The 20,397-nt window shown below is 43.6% G+C and overlaps 1 long non-coding RNA gene and 1 gene segment (V, D, J or C); one reads left to right on the top strand and one right to left on the bottom strand.

The window, feature by feature from the left end:
* The window catches only part of LOC126958368 (T cell receptor delta constant-like), a 45,383-nt gene extending 33,912 nt beyond the window's left edge, over nt 1-11,471 (bottom strand). The window contains 2 exon segments of the C gene segment in view: nt 10,786-11,081; nt 11,234-11,471. Of these exon segments, the coding sequence occupies nt 10,786-11,081; nt 11,234-11,279 (342 nt within the window).
* LOC126958374 (uncharacterized) overlaps nt 1-16,190 on the top strand; it is a 65,065-nt gene extending 48,875 nt beyond the window's left edge. The window contains exon 2 of the long non-coding RNA XR_007727166.1: nt 14,886-16,190. This is a non-coding gene — a long non-coding RNA (uncharacterized LOC126958374). The remainder of the gene's footprint in view (nt 1-14,885) is intronic.
* The last annotated feature ends 4,207 nt before the right edge of the window (nt 16,191-20,397 follow it).

The raw sequence follows: 20,397 nt of genomic DNA on the forward strand, positions 1-20,397 counted from the left end.
GAAGTGAGAACATATAGGAAAGCCCTTTGGGGAGTTAGCTTTAGATGGGAAATACAAGTAAGACAAGGCACTTACAGAAAAAGTAGAAATTCCATGTTTAATAAAAGGTCAAATTTAACATAGCTTGGAATATATAATTTTCAATCAGAATATTGGTAACAACATTGTAGTAAACTTGGGTCTGGGTACCCTGCACTGAGTAAAAATGGTAGATTCTATTTTGTGTGAGTTCAGTCAAAGAGATACAGGGGACAATTAGTCCGGTCTCTGCATCTGTTGTTTAGCAGAGCCTCCAGCCCGGGAGCACACTGAGATGTCTTGTGTTTTTCAGGTCTTTAATTTTTGAATGCTGTACTGTACCCAAGGAACTTGTTTTTTTCCACTCTGCATATGCATGATGTGGGACTCCCATATTGGAGACACAGATGACTTATTGAAAGCCCTGCCTAAGACTTAATTAATATCAGTATTTCAAGTAGCTTGCAAGATTGGATTCTGTGGCTATATACTATATAAGTATAGACTTCCTGGTCTTTTTCTTACTGCCTCCAAATACAACCAGATAATCCTCTGTCTGGTTTCTTGGGAGCCACTTGTATCTTACTTTCTTGCAGGAACATTCTAAAGGGTTCCTTCAGAAAACTTGGGAAAGTGTAAGACTAAAGACAAACCACAGCCTGAAGCCCAGGCTGCTGACTTGAGCACAGATGGCAGAATGTTAACAGCCAAGAAATATGAGGTCTTTGGCTCTTTTCCCAGAACTGCCAGGCTAAGACCTTGGCAGAGACTCAACAGGAAACTGAACTCTATTTGCATATCCTTTTATACATGGGAGATTAAAAGCTTCAACCTTGAGTGATCACAGTTTTTGGGAATCATGATGAGGCATTAAAGAGGAGGAGGAGTGTCTCAAGGGAGGTGAGCTGGAGGTGATGCAAGGTAGGTGTGAGGTTAGCCATGACTTTCAGTCCCCTTTGGTTAATCATGAGTGTATTTCATTTAGTTCCTTTTTTCGATTTTATCCTTACTGTGTCACATACAGGAATTAGCTAGGCAGGAATCTGTACTCCTATATCTCGGGAATCTTTCATATTTGATCTCCTATGTCCCATGGAGGCTTCCTTCTCTTTCTTGCCAGGCAGAGACCTATAGCTTGTTAATGCTAAAGGAAACTTAGAGATCATCTAACGTGAACTCTTTACTAAACAGATGAGAATCTGAGGTGCAAAGAGGTTAACTGACTTGTCTACAGTCACACACAAAGTGAAGAGTAAGAGTTCTGACACCCAAATGAATTTTTTTTTCTTTCCAGCAGACTGCTAGCTCTTTTTAGCAGGTGGAAATTTCCTCAGATCTCAGACAGCTTCTTCCCAGTGAGTGATTTGGTGCAGATATCTTGAACTATCTTTCCCCATCAGAACATGCATTTCTGGCAAACAGTGGCTCTCATTCCCTGACTTTTCCTCCCAGTTTCCCTAGATCAGGTCCCTATAATTCTTTAGTGGAAGAAGCCAAAGAACTGGAATGAGATTATTTATCCCTGGAATTCATTTAGAAAAACTTGGTTTTTCTTGGCCAAGTACTACAGTGAAAACTAACTCCATGTAGACAGCATGGGCAGAATAAGGATGGACAGTTGACTCATCACAGGTCAGTAATTAATATGATAGGTTCCTTTGTAAGGATGGTATAAGATCTCTATTCCTAAACGGATGCATGAATGAAACGTGTCCTAAAGACTAGGGAGGCCCTGTGGGAGAGCATCCGTAAAGCTTGGTAAGGCTGCACTTTCTGAAGATTGAGACTCCTTTGTGCAGCTCTTGTCTCAGACATCGGGACTAAGTGTGTTGGAGAAGGTTTGATGTAAAAAATTCATTCATGCAGGGCGTGAAGGCTCACGCCTATAATCCTAGCACTTCAGGAGGCTGAGGCAGGAGGATCTCTTGAGCTCAAGAATTTAAGACCAGCCTGAGTAATATAGGAAGATCTCGTCTCTACAAAAAATTAAAAAATGAGCCAGGAACGGTGCTGCACACCTGTAGTCCCAGCTACTCAGGAGGCTGAGGGGAGAGGATCAGTTCAGCCCGGGAGGTTGAGGCTGCAATGAGCCATGGTCATGCCTCTGCACTCCGACCTGGGCAACAGAGTGAGACCCTGTCTCAAAAAAAAAAAAAAAAAAAAAAAAAAAAGACTCTCCCTGTTACTATTGGTGAAGCTGACACTGACATGCGTCACTTTGATCTCTGCAAATGAAGGGCAATGAGGACACTGTCTCTTGTTGGGGAGCTAGACCGTCCCAGTGATGATCTTGCCATTGGGACCTTCACTATCATTAGTGCAGGGAAAGGATTTAGAGAGGTCGTGTGGGAAGAACATTCCTGATGAGGTATTTTGATGAAAAATGTGCTGATAGGCACTTTAGATTTCTTGGTTTAGAAAAACACTAGTGGTCATTGGCCATGTTCTCTCCCATTCTGGCTTTTCTGTCTCCTTCTGTCTGGAGAAGAGGGTGAAACCACTCTACTACAGACCATCGGGTGCTGAAAGGAATGGAGTTAGCATTATTGAGCACCTCCACTTTGTAGTCACTCAGATACTTACTAGCAATTATTTAATTTGATCCTTATAATAACTCTATGAAATTATTACCCTTATTTTATGGATGAGGGAATAGAGGTTTAGAAAAGTTAAAGCAACATTTTTCAAGGTCACAGAACTAGTAAGTGAGGGGTTGTGATTCTAATTTTTTTTCTGATTCCAGAGGCTATACTTTTTTCACTACTAAAAGAACTTACTTATAAAAAACTCACATGTGGCCGGGCACAGTGGCTCACACCTGTAATCGTAGCACTTTGGAAAGCCAAGGTGGGTGGATTACCTGAGGTCAGGAGTTTGAGACGAGCCTGGCCAACATGGTGAAACCTCATCTTTACTAAAAATGCAAAAAAATAGCTGGTGGTGCACGCCTGTAATCCCAGCTTTAATTTCCAAAAGTTTGTACTTTGGGTTTTTTTTTTCTTAATAATTTGTTGCCCTAGTAATATATTTAGACTGACATTTCTTTTTCTGAAAGTTATAAATACTCGGGAGGCTGAGGCAGGAGAATCACTTGAACCAGGGAGGCGGAGGTTGCAGTGAGCTGAGATTGTGCCATTGCACTCCAGCCTGGGCAACAAGAGCGATACTCTGTCTCAAGGAGAAAAAAAACAACAAAAACTTTAATAGCTCAAATTTGTAAACTTGTTCATTTTAAGATAGGTGAAAGGACCTTGCCAAAGTTAGGGGCAATTTGCAGTTTATTGTTTTTAAATTTGACACACATTAATATTTTTATGAATGATTAAGGCTATTTATTTTTGTATATCACTTTGCCTACCTGGACTGCATTGCCACCTATTTAAGAGAGGAAAAACGCCTGTTTAAATTGTGCCATGAGACCTTTTGTTAAAACAATGAGAAAATTTTCACGGATCGCAATGACAGGGGAAGATGACAGGAGGTAGTTGTCTGGAAAGTGGAGAACACGCCACTGCCATTTTTCTTTCACTTTGGCATGATCACGTGGTTTACCCTTTCTGTCTTTTCTTAGCGCTTGACTTCTAGGACATTGGAGGAAAGGGATAGAAATATAGTATATCACTTTACCTGTCTGCACTATATTGTGTGATGTGGAAAAGTCACTTAATTTCTTCATTCATCGGTTTCTACGTCTTCAACCGAAGAGGTGGAGCCTGATGATAATTGGTTTCTCATTGCTCTGACACTCTGAGTGTGCATATGTGGGGGTGGATGTCCTCCATACAGAAAGCATGATGATGGTTTTGATGCTGAGAAATGGACTAGCTATGAACTCAAAGATTTTACATTGATTCTTACTACAGAGATGGGTTATTGTTCTTGTACCAGTTCTCTAATTTCAACGTACAGAGGCAGCTACACAGGCCTTTGTGTTTTTTTGTGTGCTTATTTATGAACTTGGTGCATAAAACGCTTCTTCATTTCTTTAGAAGACTGAGGCAGTTACTCCTTTATTGATCACTCACGATTATAACACAGGTGTTATGCAAACACAGGGAGGTCTTTATGCCCGAGGAGGCCTTGGCTGTGTCAGAGCTTATGACAACACACCCTCAGGTGGTGTCTTCTTGGTACTGTCCCTGGGGCTGCTGACTTTCCTTTTCACTGCCTCTAAGTAAAAATTCTCACTCCTGTCAGGTGGCAGGTAAAGATGGAGACTGACTCTCGGGCCTACCTTAGGCCATGTGATCCCAGCACACCCAGAGGCCCTGGAGGGTGAATCCCTAAAGCTCAGCTAGGGATGGTAAAGGCACTCCAGCCTTCTCCATAGTGGCTCCACAGTCCTCAGGTTTCTCTATGATTGGCTTTTTGAAGAAGCCAGAAGAGAAAAACCAAGAACCCCACTGAGGTGAACACAGGATTGATTTCAGCTTCACAATTGAGTGAGACAGTTTTTGGGAGGCACATCAACCTGCAGGTATAGATGAAGCTGCAGATTCTTTTCTGGGGCTGCTGGAGTGGAGTCATTTGGGGACCAGTGAGAGAAATGCATCACCTACTTTGTATTCTTACCCCTGTGGCTGGGGAAGAAACACTCTTCAGTTCACAGAATGTGGTCACATGACTAGGGAGAGACTCAAGGCAAAGGGCTCAAAATGCCATGCCCCGTTTTCCGTTTGTCATAATCGGTGCTGTCATCTTCCTGTTCATATTGCAAGTTTTGATCTTTTCAGGACTGCTTCCTTGCCAAACCCTCGTGTCCACTCCCCAACACACTTTGTGCTAATTAATGGCATTTCATCGCTTGGTTTTGAAAAATGAAAGTGTGAACTACTTGTGAAAGAGCTCTTAGCAAGATAAGAAAGAAAAAATGATTCCTTATCTCCCCAACCTACAGAAAAGCTGGTACGATTATGCGTCTTAAGAATGTGCACGAAAATGTTATTTCTAACAGAGGGAGTCCAGCAGACATCCACACGCCAAATATTGGGCTCCCTGCCTGCACGCAGGCCTTTGCTGAAATGTCACCTTCTCATTGTATCCCTTCTTGACAACCTGATTTAAAATTGTAATTTCTCCAAGCCTGCTGACAACCCTCTCTCTCCCCGCCTGTTTTACTCCTCTCCAAGGCAATTATCTCCATCTGACATATATTTTACTTATTTTATTTTGTGTTTATTTCCACTGAAATATAAGCTCCTGAGATTCTGAGAGCTGTGCTTCCATTGTGTCTAGAAAAGCGTCTGGCACATACGAGGTACTTAATGAATTGTTACTGAGTGAATGCTGCTATATTCTATGAAAGCAACTTTAATTTCCAAAAGTTTGTACTTTGGGGTTTTTTTTTTTCTTAATAATTTGTTGCCCTAGTAATATATTTAGACTGACATTTCTCTTTCTGAAAGTTATAAATACTCATGCAATTTTGTCCTTAAGCCAGAAGGATAATTTAAACTTTCCCTATTCTATCATATGCATGCAGGTAAAAAGAAAACTTATGACTGTTAGATTTCTTATTTAAACATGGAGTTTGAGAACCTGGCTTTATTTAAATTAATACAAGCAATTGCATGTTGGCTTGACTTCCTGTGCCCTGTCACTGGGTCTTTTTTCTATCAAGTTGAGCATGCTGGGTGGCACGCTGTTCCACTGGCTGACTGCTGCCTCGGAGCCTTGGGGCATCCAGGGCACGCCTTCGGAGAGTCCCTGCAGTGTTTCACGTACTCGAATGTACGCTGTTACCACTCATAAACATATGCGTTTGTGCATGTGTAAATTGCTAAAAAGCCCAAAAAGACCCAGTGGATTCTGTATTCTTGAAGAATACCGAAATCATTTGGTGGTGGTGGTGATAAAGCGAAAGGGAGTTAGGAATCACTCTTTTGTTTAGGAAGCTGTGTTATTGTGGCTTTTCGTTGTGAAATAGCATGCCCCAGCAAGTCTGTTTGGAGAGAAGGTTCGCAAAATTCCTTTGTGAAATAAAACAGAAGTGTTTGGCTTTTTCTTTGACAGCCTCAGACTCAGGGCCGGGGCCCTTGGGACTCAAAAGAGAGAAAAGGTGGAGAAAAGAGAAAGCCTACTATTTTCTTCATTTTGCCCCTGCTAACATCCAATGTACTTAGGAGCCTCGATGTCTGCTCTCCAAGAGTAAGTTGTTTTGTGTTCCAGAGTTCTCTATAATCAACTCTTCAGAAAATCTTGTTACAGTCAATAGCATTTTTTTAGTGGGTAGATGAGAGCAGAGTCCGCACCAGCCTTGTGCACCACTATGTCCCTGGCATCCAGCTCAGTTCAAGGTACATAGCACTCACTCATATGTATTTCATTCACTCATTCATTTAATACATTTATTGAGTGTCTGTTATGGGCCAAAGTTATTCTAAGTGCTGGAGTTAAAGCAATGAACACAACAGACAAAAACTCATCCCTGCCATCAAGGACCTTGTATTCCAGTGGAGAGCCAGACAACAAAATATAAACAAGTAAAATATGTAGCACGTCAAATAGTGATAAATGCTGTGGAGAAAAACTAAGCAGATATGAGAGATGGTATTTACTGAAAGAATGAATAAAGAGCTCTAACAAAAAAATAAAGCTGTATAATCCTATCATTTCAATGAATATTTTAGGGTAATGTGCTGAATTGAAGAGTAGGAAAGGAACCTTGATTCTGAGTTTGTTCACCTTGTCACGGAAAATTTATCATTGAGTACGTATTGTTTAAGATACTGCGGTGGACTAAGACCCTAACTAAAGCAGAGACATTTGGTTAGAAATTAATTTCTATTCTTTACCCAGTGGCTCCTGCATCTTAATCCACTGCAGTGTTTTCTGGTGCCCATTTGTTCACTTTTGAATGCAGAGAATTGTGGCTGTCAGATCTCAAGCCCCATTGCTGCCTCTGTATAAGTGGTAAGTCAGTGACAATGGAAGAGACAAACTTGCACACTTTGCTTGACAGCAAAGATATATGTGGGTGGTAAAGTCACCAACTCTATGGACCTGACAGAAACCCAGGGAATTTTTCTAGCTCTCATTATGCCGGCCCTGGACCCCTATAGTTTCCACTCCAGGCAAGCCCCTGAGAAGGAGAGGAAAAGGCAGTGAATCCATGAGCACCCCTAGAGACTCTAAGGGAGTCCAACAGGAGACTATCTTTGACAAGCATCAGAAGGAGGGAATATGTGGGCCAGTTTCTCATGTTTCTCATGGTGTACCCTGGGAGAAAAGCTGCCGACCTAGGAGTGGTGCTCAGGAGTGATTGGCAATGGGCTGAGGAGTAGCTGTCTTCCTTCAGTCAGGGGAGTGAGCCATCTCGGGAGAACAGCCTGGAAGTCGAAATTGCAATTGGTGTTTTAAAGAAGGGGAGAGGATGCAGGGGGAAGGAGTTGAAGACCTCACATCCTATCCCTTCTTCTGGAAACTGGCCAAGGAGTCAAGAGCAATCTTTGCATGAGCAAAGATGACCAGACTTCACTTACCTGTTCCCAGCCATCCTTTACTTGAGATGTTGCTATAGGTAAGGTATTTCTTTAGTACATCCCGCAGCTCCCAGCCCAGTACCCCAGCCAGGACAATCAGGCTTCAAGTCAGATCCAGATCCTGGCTCTGCTTCTGTAAGCAAGCTGTCCAGCCTCTCTGAGGCACAGTATCCTCACTTCCAAAACAGAAAGGATGATAAAGACCTCACTGAGTTGTCATAGGATAAGTGAGTCCATACCTGTAAAGTGGCTGCATTTTGTTGGTGCTCAGTAATTTAGTTCACTTTCTTCTCAATTATTCTTCCTTGCAGTTTGCTTTTTCTTATAATAAGTAACATTTATTAAATAGCTACTATAGGCAATGCAATTTATTTACTTTCTATAATTATATATTTTATAACACAGAACTCTTATTATCCCCATTTCATAGATGAAGAGATGCAGATGATTTTAGAAGACAGTGTGAAGTTTATGTCAGGATCACAAAATCTCAGAGTTAGAAAACACTTGAGAGGTCATTTGGGACCATTGCTCTGTTGTCCTAGTTTTTTGACAGATGGTCACGGAGTATCAGTTTGAACAGGTTTGGTGGTGAGGGCACAGTCCCTGTTGTCCCTTGGTTCTGACACATCCTGGAGGTGGCCTTCTCTATGGGTCCCCCGTCTCCCTAAATTACATGCTGTGTCCTCTGGTGCAGCATCAAGAGTCTGAAATCTGTCACCCTCCCTTACTAGCTAAGCTACTTTGGGCAAGTATTTCAGGTTTTCTGTGCCTTAGGGTACTCATTTGTAAAATAAGGACAAGAATAGAAAATGAATACTAGGATTGCTGTGAAGATTAATCATATAACACACATTAAGTGCTTAGAATGCTGCCTGGCACATAGTAAGCACTCAACAGATATTAGTTATTAATACAGAAGACATATAGCTCTATGGATTTGTCCAGATATTTATTCCCCTCCTTCTTAGAGACGTTATTCCCAGTCTCTGTTACAGGGAGTCACTAGGAATCCATCTTTCAGGCATTAGAAAACCATGGCTCCACAACTTTGACATCTGCATAACCAGCTTTCCAGATGTCATTCTTTTTCCAAATCATGATTTCAAACTGGGAGAAGAATTGTATCCTCTCCATGTTGGAGATGCACTCCACCTTCCTGACTATCACTCGTTCAAAGAAGGAGAATTAGATTTGAGTGGCGGGCAGTGGGCTTGACGAATCATGATAGGCCCTCTGTGTAAATACATCTGGGGAAGGCTGGGTCCAAACCCCTTCCAAGATCATGGGGCTCAGAGTGCTATATCTGGATGGCGATTTGGGAACCTGACTTTGTCCAAGGGCAGAGCCAATATCCAGGGCTTGCAGACCATTCAACCAAAGAAGCTGCCCAATGGGGTGGGACAGAAAGGTAGAAGGCAGGTTCCAGGCCTATGTTAGGATCAGGCATCAGGTCAGAGTGAGTGAGTTTGGGATGAAGAGTAGAAAAGAGAGGTTTTCTGAAGGTTTTGAGCTGTTTGGGGGAAATAAATGATAAGAGCTCATGGGGGCAGTCATGACTAAAATGCATGGAACAATGACATATTATAACATATATATAAAACATGTATTTATATGTATATATGTATTCATATATATATATATGAAAGGTCAGGCAGAATCAGGAGAGGAGAGAGGATTGGGAAGACCCTTGGTGAAACAGTGAAAAGCCCTGACTGAAACCAAGTAAGGTGTGGCAAGCCCTGTCAGCCTCTTTGTCCTTCTGTGGAAAACAGGATATTTGACTAGAGGGGTTTGTTGAAGAACATTTTCTGTAGACATTGCCTGAAGTGGTCCAATGAAGCCTAAAGAATTCATTTTGGGTTTAAACAAATATTTTTACAACCGTACTGAAGTACACTTAATGTGAAATAAACTGTACACATTTAGAGTATCTAATCTGATGAATTTATGCCTGTACATCTGTGAAACCATCACTGCGATCAAGTCACTGAGCATATCTATCACCACACGTTCTTATGAGGCTATTTAATAAGGTAAGTGGTAGATTTTCTAGATGAGAACAGAAGGAATGCTGATTTCTGCCACAGGTTCAGCCTTGGAGTAGACAGCCCTGTCAGTCATCTAAATCTGGAAAAACACATTGTTCAAGATAAAAGTGCAGGTTGAATTGAGCTGTCCAAAGAAGGATAAGGAAGAGCCAGTGGAAGCAATTTTTCAATGTTTTGTTTCTAATACATGTGAAAGTAAAGAGATAGAGAAGAAAGGGAGAGCAAAACACCATAATCCAGCTTGGGCCCAGGAGTGCAAGGCTGCAGTGAACTATGATCATGCCACTGCACTCTAACCTGGGTGACAGAGCAAGACTCTGTCTCACGAAAAAAACAAAACAAAGCAAAACAAAATATCCGGTCAGTAATCATCAAAACAATAGAGCATGGAAGGAACCTTTCCTTCCATGTTGGGCAAAATGACAGGTAGTGTACATATTTGATCTGAAGGAGGGAGGGGAGCCTCCCCTCATTGCCAGTCCTTTTTCTCTAGAACATGTAAATTCAGAGGCATGTGGCTGTGGAAAAACTGGATGTCACCCATGGTTGTACATGATAAGGTGCCTCCTTAATCTATGCTATACTCTAAGCACTGTGGCTCTGTGGTCAAACCTTTTATGAGCCCCCAAGAAAACTGTCACAGTAGATGCTACGATTCATTCCTTTGGCTCCATCTCCCCTCTCTTCTGTCGCACTGGGGGCTGACTGTCTGAGCACCATGGGAGGGCATGTGCAAGCTGAGTGGCTGAACCTGAAAGAAAGGTAGGAACACTGGCTTTCTCTGGTCCCCATTTCCTAAATTATTTATTCAAGAGAAAATTATGATCTTGTTGGAACTGCTGCTCTACATGGGTGGCAATGTGTTTTGTTTTTTTTTTTTTTTTTTTTTTTTTTTTTTTTTTTTTTTTTCCGTCCAGGCTGGAGTGCAGTGGCATGATCTCGGCTCACTGCAAGCTCCGCCGTCCAGGTTCACGCCATTCTCTTGCCTCAACCTCCTGAGTGGCTGGGACTACAGGCATCCGCCACCACACCTGGCCAATTTTTTTTTCTTTTTTTTTTTGGTATTTTTAGCAGAGACAGGGTTTCACCGTGTTAGCCAGGATGGTCTCGATCTCCTGACCTCGTGATTCTCCTGCCTCAGCTTCCCAAAGTGCTGGGATTACAGGCATGAGCCACCGTGCCCGGCCGGCAATGGTTTTTGAGCTGCTCAGAAGTAGAGCTGCAGCAGGGTGGATGTCACTGGCACAGTAGTAAGACCCTTCATCTCTCTCTGATGGTGCAAGGATCTTAAGTACAGCCTGGTTCTCTTCAGTATCAATGTCACCTTGGAAATTGTCCTTGAAACCAGGGCCATAGATGCCCTTTTCTCGGTATATGAAAGTCATTGTGTTACCTTGGGTCTTCCTGTACCAGTTGATATAGTAGTTACTGATTGCTTCTCCTTTCATGGAGCACTTGAGGGTGGCAGGGTCCCCCACTGACACAATCACTGTTTGGTGTTCAGGCACCAACTCAACAGCTGACATGACTCCTGAGAGAAAAGACACAAGAGACAGGCTCAGTGAGGGCTGGAGGCTGAGACCATTGAGTAAGGAGCGAGGTCCAGGAGTACAAGGTCCTGGGAGCCTTGATGCTTCTTTGCTGCTGAGTCTTGCTTGGCCAAAGTTCTGGAGTCTGCCTTACCTGCCCAGAAGAGGGAGAGATGGATGAGGGAGGAGATCCTCTGCATGGCTCACTCAGGGGCAGCTCTGCCTGTCAACCACCTTCTGCCTGGTCCCTCCTCTGAACCAACACACTTGTGAAACACTTGTGACTGAGGAAGTCAGTCCCTATCAGCAGCTGTTTCATTCCCCAGAGAAGCCTAGCTGATCACAGGAGGCTCGCAGGGCCTGCTGCCTGTTAATGGGATGACAGTGCCACCTTCAAGACCAATAGTGTGGTTCAGATAAGTTAGGCCAACTGAGAGGAGATTAAGGCAGCTTATTTAATTGATGACAAGGTTTCTGCTTCCTGCCCTAGATGTTAAATTTGATATTGTTGTTCTAGTTTCAGATTAGATGTACATGTTAGACACTATGTGGTGATGTTAATAGTTAATACCAAGAAGAATTATTGACATTTACAGCTGTAATCAAAAGAACCATCAAATGAGGAGATCGATAGTATGTGCACAAAGACTGAAGATGTTGTAATGATTGTTGTGTTGACTGCAAACTCCCTCTAGGCAAAGTTGGATAAGGGTGATTTACCCATGTGTTAAAGAGCGATCCAATGAAACATTGTCTTCCAAATGTGAACCAGAGTTTCCTGATCTTTATTGAGCTCATCTATCTTCTTTTCTGAAGGCTTCTTAGTTTACTTGTGTTAAATTACACAAAGCAAAATATTGTAAAAAACTTAGAAACCACCACTACATCCCAACTTATGACGGGCTAAATTTATGTGGACTTCAAAAGAGGGGAGTGTTAAGATTTTTGGGACCTCCACTTTTGAGTTTAAAGGTCCATCTTTGAAATTTTGAAATCAAACAGGTAAATTAACAATGGGAACTAGAGAGTGCAGCAGAAGCTGGGAAGGGGGTCACTTGGTAAGCAAAAAAGCAAGAGCAAAGGTGGCATTCCATATTAGTAAGTGGATGCAGGACTTACATTCACGGATTAGTGGAGGAAAGACTCACTTAAGCTTTCTTAAGTTCCCCAGTGTGACTGGGAACAAAAATTCAGATAGGAGCAGCTCAAGTTTCTTGACCCCATAGTAGTTGCTCTCCCCACCCACCCCTGCCTCACCTCACTTTGCGCAACTGCCCATCCCGCCTACTGCTCTTGGAGGACTGTTAGCAAGTACTCAAGGTGGGCACATTCTTTGATGTTATAAATGGTATAATCAGCACCCCCTCCCCCAGCAGAACATAATGCTGTCTGCTGTCTATAGCTCTTTGAAAGTTGCCGAGGTCAATCTGTTTGGACTTAAACACTTGACCTTTTTCTATCGGGCTGCCTAGTTCTTGGCACATCCTATGAAACCTAGTCATTCGTACTGCATGCCAGACCCTGAGGATTCAGGGTCTGCCGTTGATGAATGGAAGACATGGTCTTTTTTCTCATGCAGCTTATGTTCTAGCATGAGAGCCAGTCATCACTTAATGATTTGCATAGTTTATTCCTCCATTGCAGCTATAAGTATTCTGCAGAAGCAGAAGGATTATGAGAGCATGTTACAGAGGCCAGGTTTGGTCAGGAGGTCAGGGAAGGCTTCCCTGAAGAGGAAGTGGCATTGAAGTTGCAACTGAGTCTATTTGCCCCTGCACATCCACTCTACTTCCTACTCTAAGAGCCTGACCTTAATTGGCGGCATCCACTGGCTCTCCATCCTATTTTGGCCAATGGAGACACCTTCAGGAGACTGGAGGGAAGGAGAGAGTGCCTTCCTCCACTGGAAGCTATAGCTCCTCTTCCATAGCTGCAGGTTTCAGTAAAGGCTCCTCCCCTACACGCTTCAGGCCTGGCATGGCAGCGGTTCTTTGTTGCCAGCCTTGGGTGTTTCACCACCTTCTTTTTGGTTTCTCATAACCCTTCTGTATTAATTTCCTATAGCTGCTTTAACAAAGTACCACAAACTAGGTGGTTTAAAACAATATAAATGTATTATCTCACAGTTCTGGAAGCTGGAAGTTTGAAATCAAGGTGTCAGCAGGGCCATGCGCCCTCTGAAACCTGTAGGGGAATCCTTCCTAGCCTCTCACTAGATTTTGGTGGTTTGCTGGAAACTCTGACGGCCTTTGGCTTGGCTTGCACCTGCATCACTCCAGTCTCTGCCTGCACTGTCTCGTGGTTTTCTCTCCCTGCGTGTCTTTGTCTTCACTTGGCTGTATTATAGAATGCCAGTCATATTGCATTAGGGGCCTACCATACTCCAGTATGAACTCATTGAAACTAATTACATCTGCAGTGACCCTATTTCCAAATAAGGTCACATTCTAAGGTACTGGGAGTTAAGACTTGAACATATCTTTCCTTGGGGGACACAGTTCAATCCATAATACCTGTCCACACCTTTGTAAAAGTCCCTTTCATTAAACTCTCTCTAATCACCCCGAGAGTGCCCTGTCTCCTGCTGGGACCCTGCCTGAAACAGGTATGGGGCATGGTTAGGGAAATACCATTCTATGTAACAAATGAGGATATGTATTAAAAAAAGCCTTCAGGCAGAAAGAAGTAGAGAGGGCTTAAAGCTGTATTAATATCAAAAGAGCAGTTAGCAGGGCTCAGGTAAGCCTGTCTTTCTAGATAATTATTGTTGAACTATCTCAAATTATTCAGGAAGTCGTTTGGAAAAGTCCCAAGAATGTGTATTATGTTTATGACTGCGATTTGTGTCTTCCACTGGTTAGAGGGAATTTTAAGAATTTATTGTTAATGGCCAAAAACAACCTTCCTCCAGGCCTGACTAAGAGAGAGAGCTGGTATGGATGATAAATCAAAGCCAGAGGTAGAAGACAGTACAGGAGAGGACAGGTGATGATGCGGTGGGAGCTTGCGACAGAGTGTGGCTAGTGCTTCACCAGGTCAGGAGCAGTCAGCTTGGCCTGGGTCTGTGGCAGGACAAGATGGAACTTAAACAAAAACACAGCCTGTCTCGGGGTGCCCAGGTGGAAGGCAGAAACATCCACCAGGGCTCTGCCCTCGGACCCAACCCTCCTCCGGCCCTGTGCAGGCTGTGTTCTTTGTGCTCAGTCCTTCCTTCATGTCAAGGCCAGCAATTAGGCCACAGCTTCCTCGGTCCTGCCAAGGGGATGTCTGTCCCTTCATGTGATTTCTAGGAAAAACTAATTTTTTTATACTCTGTAAAATGGGAGAAGATAGCTTATAGGATTTCTGTGAGAAATAGATGAAATTAGGCTTGTAAATCCTTGGCTCATTGCTTAACAATGTTAATTTTCTCCTTGTCATACAAATAATGATACCTGAGACTTGAACAGTTAGTAGGAGAGGCAAGAGTGGTTTTGGGGGCTTTATCCATTCTCCCCCATAATCTCCATCTCTCCAGAATGGAAGGTTTCCCATTCTTTGATGTCTTTCCCAATCTTACATGCTATGAAAATACAGCGTCAAGGCAAGTTCCTGAGGCATCTTCCAACCAGGTTGCTGTCCTTAGCCCCTCCTCTGCAGAAACTCGGAAGCTGCTATTGCATACTGTGTTGTTTGATTTGTAAATGTTGCCTCATGCGTGTGACTTAGTCTGTTCTTATCTCTGGTGTAATCCCCCAAGCACCCGTTGAACCCATACTGGTCTTCAAAAATTCTTATTGAAGTGAAATAATTTCTTCTGCCCACAGGATGTCTGATCTGAAAGCATGTTGTGGTCGGCTACACACAAGAGCAAAAGAAGAGCAGGAAGGAACTCAGTGCCAAGACTACAGCCACAGGAAGAACAGCAGCTCTTAGGGCTGCAGCTCTAAAGACAGGCCAGGTCATTACAGGAGCGTCTGCTCCCTTAGCTTGCCAGACAGAGGAGGGTTAAGAAAGGAACTGCCGACCCTGATATGCAGACTGCCACGAGTGCTTCTTGCCTTTCTATCAGCATCAGATGGCTAGCGATGGATGGCTGTAAAGTGGATATAATTAATATTTTATTTTCAGGGCCACGGTGCTTCTTGGGAGCACCAAGCAAATCAACCAACAGATTAAAGAGTGATGGAGAAAGCCGTGTTTTGGGCCTCATTGGGAACAGAATGGAAGAGTTGAGGGTGGAAGGGACCTTAGCAAGTCTTCTGATCCATGTTTCAACCTTCATTTCCCCATAACCTCAAGGAGGGAGTTGCTTTTCCTGTTCTTCAAATGAGTTCCTTGAATTCACACTCTATTTCTTTGAATTTGCACAGACTGTTGAGGAACAGGCGGCGGGGTCACCCTACCTCTGCTCAGACAAGCCTGGAAGAGAAAAATTTTACATAGAAGACTGGGCTGGAAGAGGCCTGGGAACTTGAGGATTCCCACTTCCACACTGCCCACTCTAGTTCTCAAGAGGCAGCTATGCTGCAGTGCAGACCACTGAATTTAGATTCAGGAATCTGGGTTTACATCTCACTCCTCCTCTTACTTGCAAGTCACTTGCCACACCAGGCCTCAGTTTCCTGGACAATAAAATGGGGATAATGTTGTCCCATGTGGTTGTTGGTGGTAACAAAATTATGCACACGAGCACGCCTTGTAATCTAAGTTAGACCTGCACTAACCTAGATTAGCTGACCAGGGTGGAGGGTGGGAGGGGCAGGCTTCAGTGTGTGACTTACCTAGAGGCCAAGGAGAGTCACCATGGATAGGGCAGTCCTTGTTAGTCCCCTGCTCTCTCAATGTGGCTCTGAGAATCTCCAGGAAGAATTGGCTGGTTGAATTCTCAACTCTACCAAGAAAGGTGTGCTGGAGACCAGGGCCATAGAAGTCTTCTTGTTGATGTACGAAAATCAGGAAGCTGTCTCAGGTCCTCTTTACCAGCATATATTGTAATTATTCATCTCCTTCCCTGTCAGTCGGCACTGGAAAATTTTGCTTCTTCTAAAAGGAACAAATGTCTCTAGTTCTTGTTGCTCCAACAAGGTGTCTGGCTTGATTCCTAAAATAAATGAACAAATAAACAAATAGATTGATACAGAATAAATAAATCAAGGTAAAAGGAAGATAGAGAAATTGAAAAGCCACATCAGAGTATCAAGGACTGGGGTACCAGTGTGGGGACCACCTTCCTTTTCAGTATTCCCACAAACTGTCCCTGGGACAATTTCATCAGAGGAGTCATTCATTCATTCATTCATGCATCTATTTGGCAAGCGTCCTCTCACTTGTATGGTATTCTCAGTGCTGGGCTGGCTCTGCGGGGAGGACAGTGATTTGGTCTCTCGGGGGCTTGCCAGACCCAGGGAACTACAGGGCCTGTGGTTCTGAGGCTCCGGGGCTGCTCTCAGTTGAGCTGTAGGAGGACAAGAGGGCAGATCTCCCCCAAAGCTTCCCTAGAGGACTGAAGCATTCTGCTCCTGGGACAGTCTCTTGGCCCTTTCTTCCACATCTCAACCTTCAGTGTCTCAGCGACTGGCCTATGTACTCTTGGGCTTACTTGAGGACCTTGAGGAAATGAGTCTAAATCAGCAAATGCCCTGTCCTCAGAGAACAGCCTCATTAGTTGTAAATGCAGTCTGGATTCTTTCTCTTTTTGCTGCACATGGAAGCGTCTTCCCCCTACAATGAGGCCAAGAGCTTGGCAGGGGAGATGTTGATGTTTAGCTTCAGACGGCTGTTAATGCTTCTTTCCCTCATATTTGTGAATGCTTCTTTTATTTTTTATTGTAATATGCTTATTTTGGATCTTAAATTTATACAGCAATGCAGCTGCTTCCAAGGAGGAAGCCAAAATGCCAATCTTCCATCAGACCAGAGCCTGTAGCCATGGCACAGGATCTAACAAAAAATATTACTGCATTAAATGTAATTTGTAGCAGCAGTTAAGTGCCTGCTGTAGTAGTGTGTCCATATCAAGTGCCCTGCAAATGTTAATGCTGGATTAAAGAAAACACAAAACAAAACAAACACAATGGGAAGAAGGAGTAAGTAGAGTGGGCAATGAAAATTAAATGAGAAAAAGCAAAGTTAAAGCATGAAAAAAGGTTTAATGGAGTATTATAGAATTATCTACTGAAAGGATGAAGTAGAACAAACTAAAAATAAAAAGGCAATGTAAGAGCTTAGATAAGAGGAATGTAGAGGCAGAGAGAAGCTGGAGAGGTATTTAGGACAATTACCTCCATGCAGTGGTTTTCAATCTTGGCCCCACACTGGGACCACCTGGGGAGTTTTAGGAACTACTGAAGCCTTGGTGCCACCCCCACAGAGACTGATTTCATTAGTCTGGGGTGGGTTCTGGGCAACAGGATTTTAAAAACTTCCTTAGATAATTCTGATGTACAACCAGGGTTGAAAGTCACTGTGTAACAAAAAGAAGAACTGTAGGACAGTAAAGGCTTATACACTGTTGTACTGAGGGGACAAGGAAGAGGTGTCACCTGTGACCATAGGGCCTGCTGTAGCATCGGGTTCTGCTCCTTGTCCTTTCTCTAAGACCAGTGCAGACCTCCAACAGCTTTCCTGCCTGGTGATTGCTCACTTCTTATAAACCAGAGAGCACACGGTTCTCCTTAGGTCAGCACCAACCATCTTCCTGTTCCCTTGATCTCTTTCAACAGTGTTGGGCACTTAGTGGGTGCTTAGTAAATATTCACTAGGTGATATCATACCTGGCATTCTGGGTCCTTCTGTGCTAGATGAAATGGGCTAAATCTGTGTTTTTGGTTCCGCCTCCTAATCCTGCCCTGACTTTTCAGATAGAAATTTTGTCCTATCCAGCTCCCTTCTGAGAGGTAGAATTCAGCTGGGGAGCCCACTAGCTGGGATTCTTTACACTGGGACATCACTGTGTGTGTGTGTGTGTGTGTGTGTGTGTGTGTGTGTGTGTGTGTGAGATGGAACCTAGCCTGCAGTGCAATGGACTCACAGAGTAATGGGTTCTTGCTATATTTCAACTTTGCATTCTTTTTTCCTCCCTCCCTCCCTCCCTCCCTCCCTCCCTCCCTCCCTCCCTCCCTCCCTCCCTCCCTCCCTCCCCCTCCCTTCCTTCCTTCCTTCCTTCCTTCCTTCCTTCCTTCCTTCCTTCCTTCCTTCCTTCCTTCCTCTGTTTTTGTCTTACAATTCCCAGGCTCATGGCAGACCATAGTAATCCAAGGAGACCTACCATTAGGAGTGAAAATATGTCCAGTTCCCTGAAATGGCCACTTGTTTTTGGAGGGAGATAGATTGCTTTCTGCTCTCCTGGAATTGCAGATTTCACAGTGAAGATTTGCTGCCCCAGGGAGAGCAGTGGGTGGAATGTAAAGTTATTGCTGTCTCTGGAAATCCTCTTTGATTTGTTCTGCTCGCTGGAAGACTGTGGGGGTGTGCTGGTCCTCAGGTAGAACCTGGAAAAGCCATGACACAGGTTTTCATGCTAACAGTAGACTAATCCTATGTTTTTGTTGGTAGAAGCCCATTTATGAAAAATAAAACAATGGTTATTATGTACTTCCATTCAACAATATCCCAATAAAGAGGTACAACTGGATAAACCTGGATTGGGAGCAGATGGAAAATTAGTTTAAAAGGGCCCAAACAGGAGCCCCTCCCACTTTGAAGTAGTCTCTGCATACAAGAAAAAGCATTTCCCACTTTCCTCCTCTGAAATGGAGAAAAGAATTTTGCTCAAGGTTCTTGGTTGGGAGTAGGCTGAGGGGATAGCTCAGTGTTAGAGAGAATTAAATGCTGTTTTCTTTTCCTTTGGTGTGGGACTTACGGAAATGTAGAGTGTTTAATGTTTATAGAAAGCTCAAATTTTGTAGCTGGAATCATACTTCTGTGGAATTAAGATTTTATTATACAGATTTTACATTCCTTCAATTGGCTGATTACCCCTGGGGCACCACAGGGTGGTGACAAGGGTGGGCCCTCCCAGAACCCTAGAAAAACTCCCTGCTTCATCTCCTGTGGGGAAACAAATAAATACCCTTCATCCTTCAATACAAGGGAGGGGAGAAAGTTGTAGGAGCATCTCTGGGCGTGAGACCCTCCCCTACTCCACCTCCAGTGGGAGACAGCGAAATGACCCTATCTACTGTGATAGTTCTATGATGCCAGAGGAGGGGAGAAGACAGATGGATGGGGACTTGTCCTCTTTCCCTTGGGAGGGGGTGGTGGGTCTGGCCTTCCATGCCAGGGGCTCCCATAGCCATTGACAAAAACTTGCATGGCCCAGCAGTTCCACGGGTACATCCCAATTCTTGAGCTAATATACCTACTACTTTTTGCTTAGTTTTATTACAGATTGGGAGGAAAAAGGAATGAGGCTGAAAGATTGCCAAAACATGGAGTCAGGGCTAACTGAGGAAACAATGGAAGAGCAACATGGAATCACTGCAGGATACTTTTGGAAAGGCAACTGTGTAGGTTTAAAAAAAAAAAGTGGCTTGAAGTGTAGCTTTGGGGGCTAGAAAAGAGTTCCTAAACCATTAAGTGGGAAAGTGAGAACAGCATTTCAGTGGGATCTTAGACTTACAGCAGCTTGGGCCACTATAAACCAGTGTCCTGGTCATGTCCCGGGAACCTCACCCACTATGCACCTACTACTGTCCCATTGTCTGAATATCTGAAGTAAGCAGGTATGAAGTATAACCTGCATACTTCAGATATTCTTGCTGGTTATGTGGGGTTTATATTGAGTTTGGTGGTGTGTGGGGACTGGTATAGGGGCAAGGACTAGAGTAAACACACTTTCTTTATAACATTCACCATGGCTAGAGATGCCACAGTGCAGAGTGGTTGTTTTATAATCACCACTGTACCGCTGTGTTAAAGCCTGGTTTAGAATGCGAGTGCTGTTATATTCATCATGTATATGACAAGTTAAAGGGCTCTTAACATTGAGCTATGTAATGAATGTTTAGTATGAGTGAATGAAAAGATTATTGAATAGAAATACTAGCTATCCAATTGGCAGGGCTCTAATTGCAAAGTAGTCTGAGCGTTAGCACACATGCATAACCAAGTAGTGACTGTGGGAACTTGGGAAGTTACCAAAGGAGGGCAAAGGAAATACTATGTGCGGCAAGATTCCTCTGGCATGGTGAACAGTCTCAGCATCTATCCCACTGAAATAACATCGTGAGTGGGATCACGGTACATGACAAAGCATACGGTATCAATCTAGCCCATCAGCAGTGTCCAGGCTGTGGTGAGAAACCAGAGATGTAGTCTAACATAAGATGCATAGGG

Source organism: Macaca thibetana, chromosome 7 (genome assembly GCF_024542745.1).
Source record: "Macaca thibetana thibetana isolate TM-01 chromosome 7, ASM2454274v1, whole genome shotgun sequence".
Taxonomy (NCBI): domain Eukaryota; kingdom Metazoa; phylum Chordata; class Mammalia; order Primates; family Cercopithecidae; genus Macaca; species Macaca thibetana.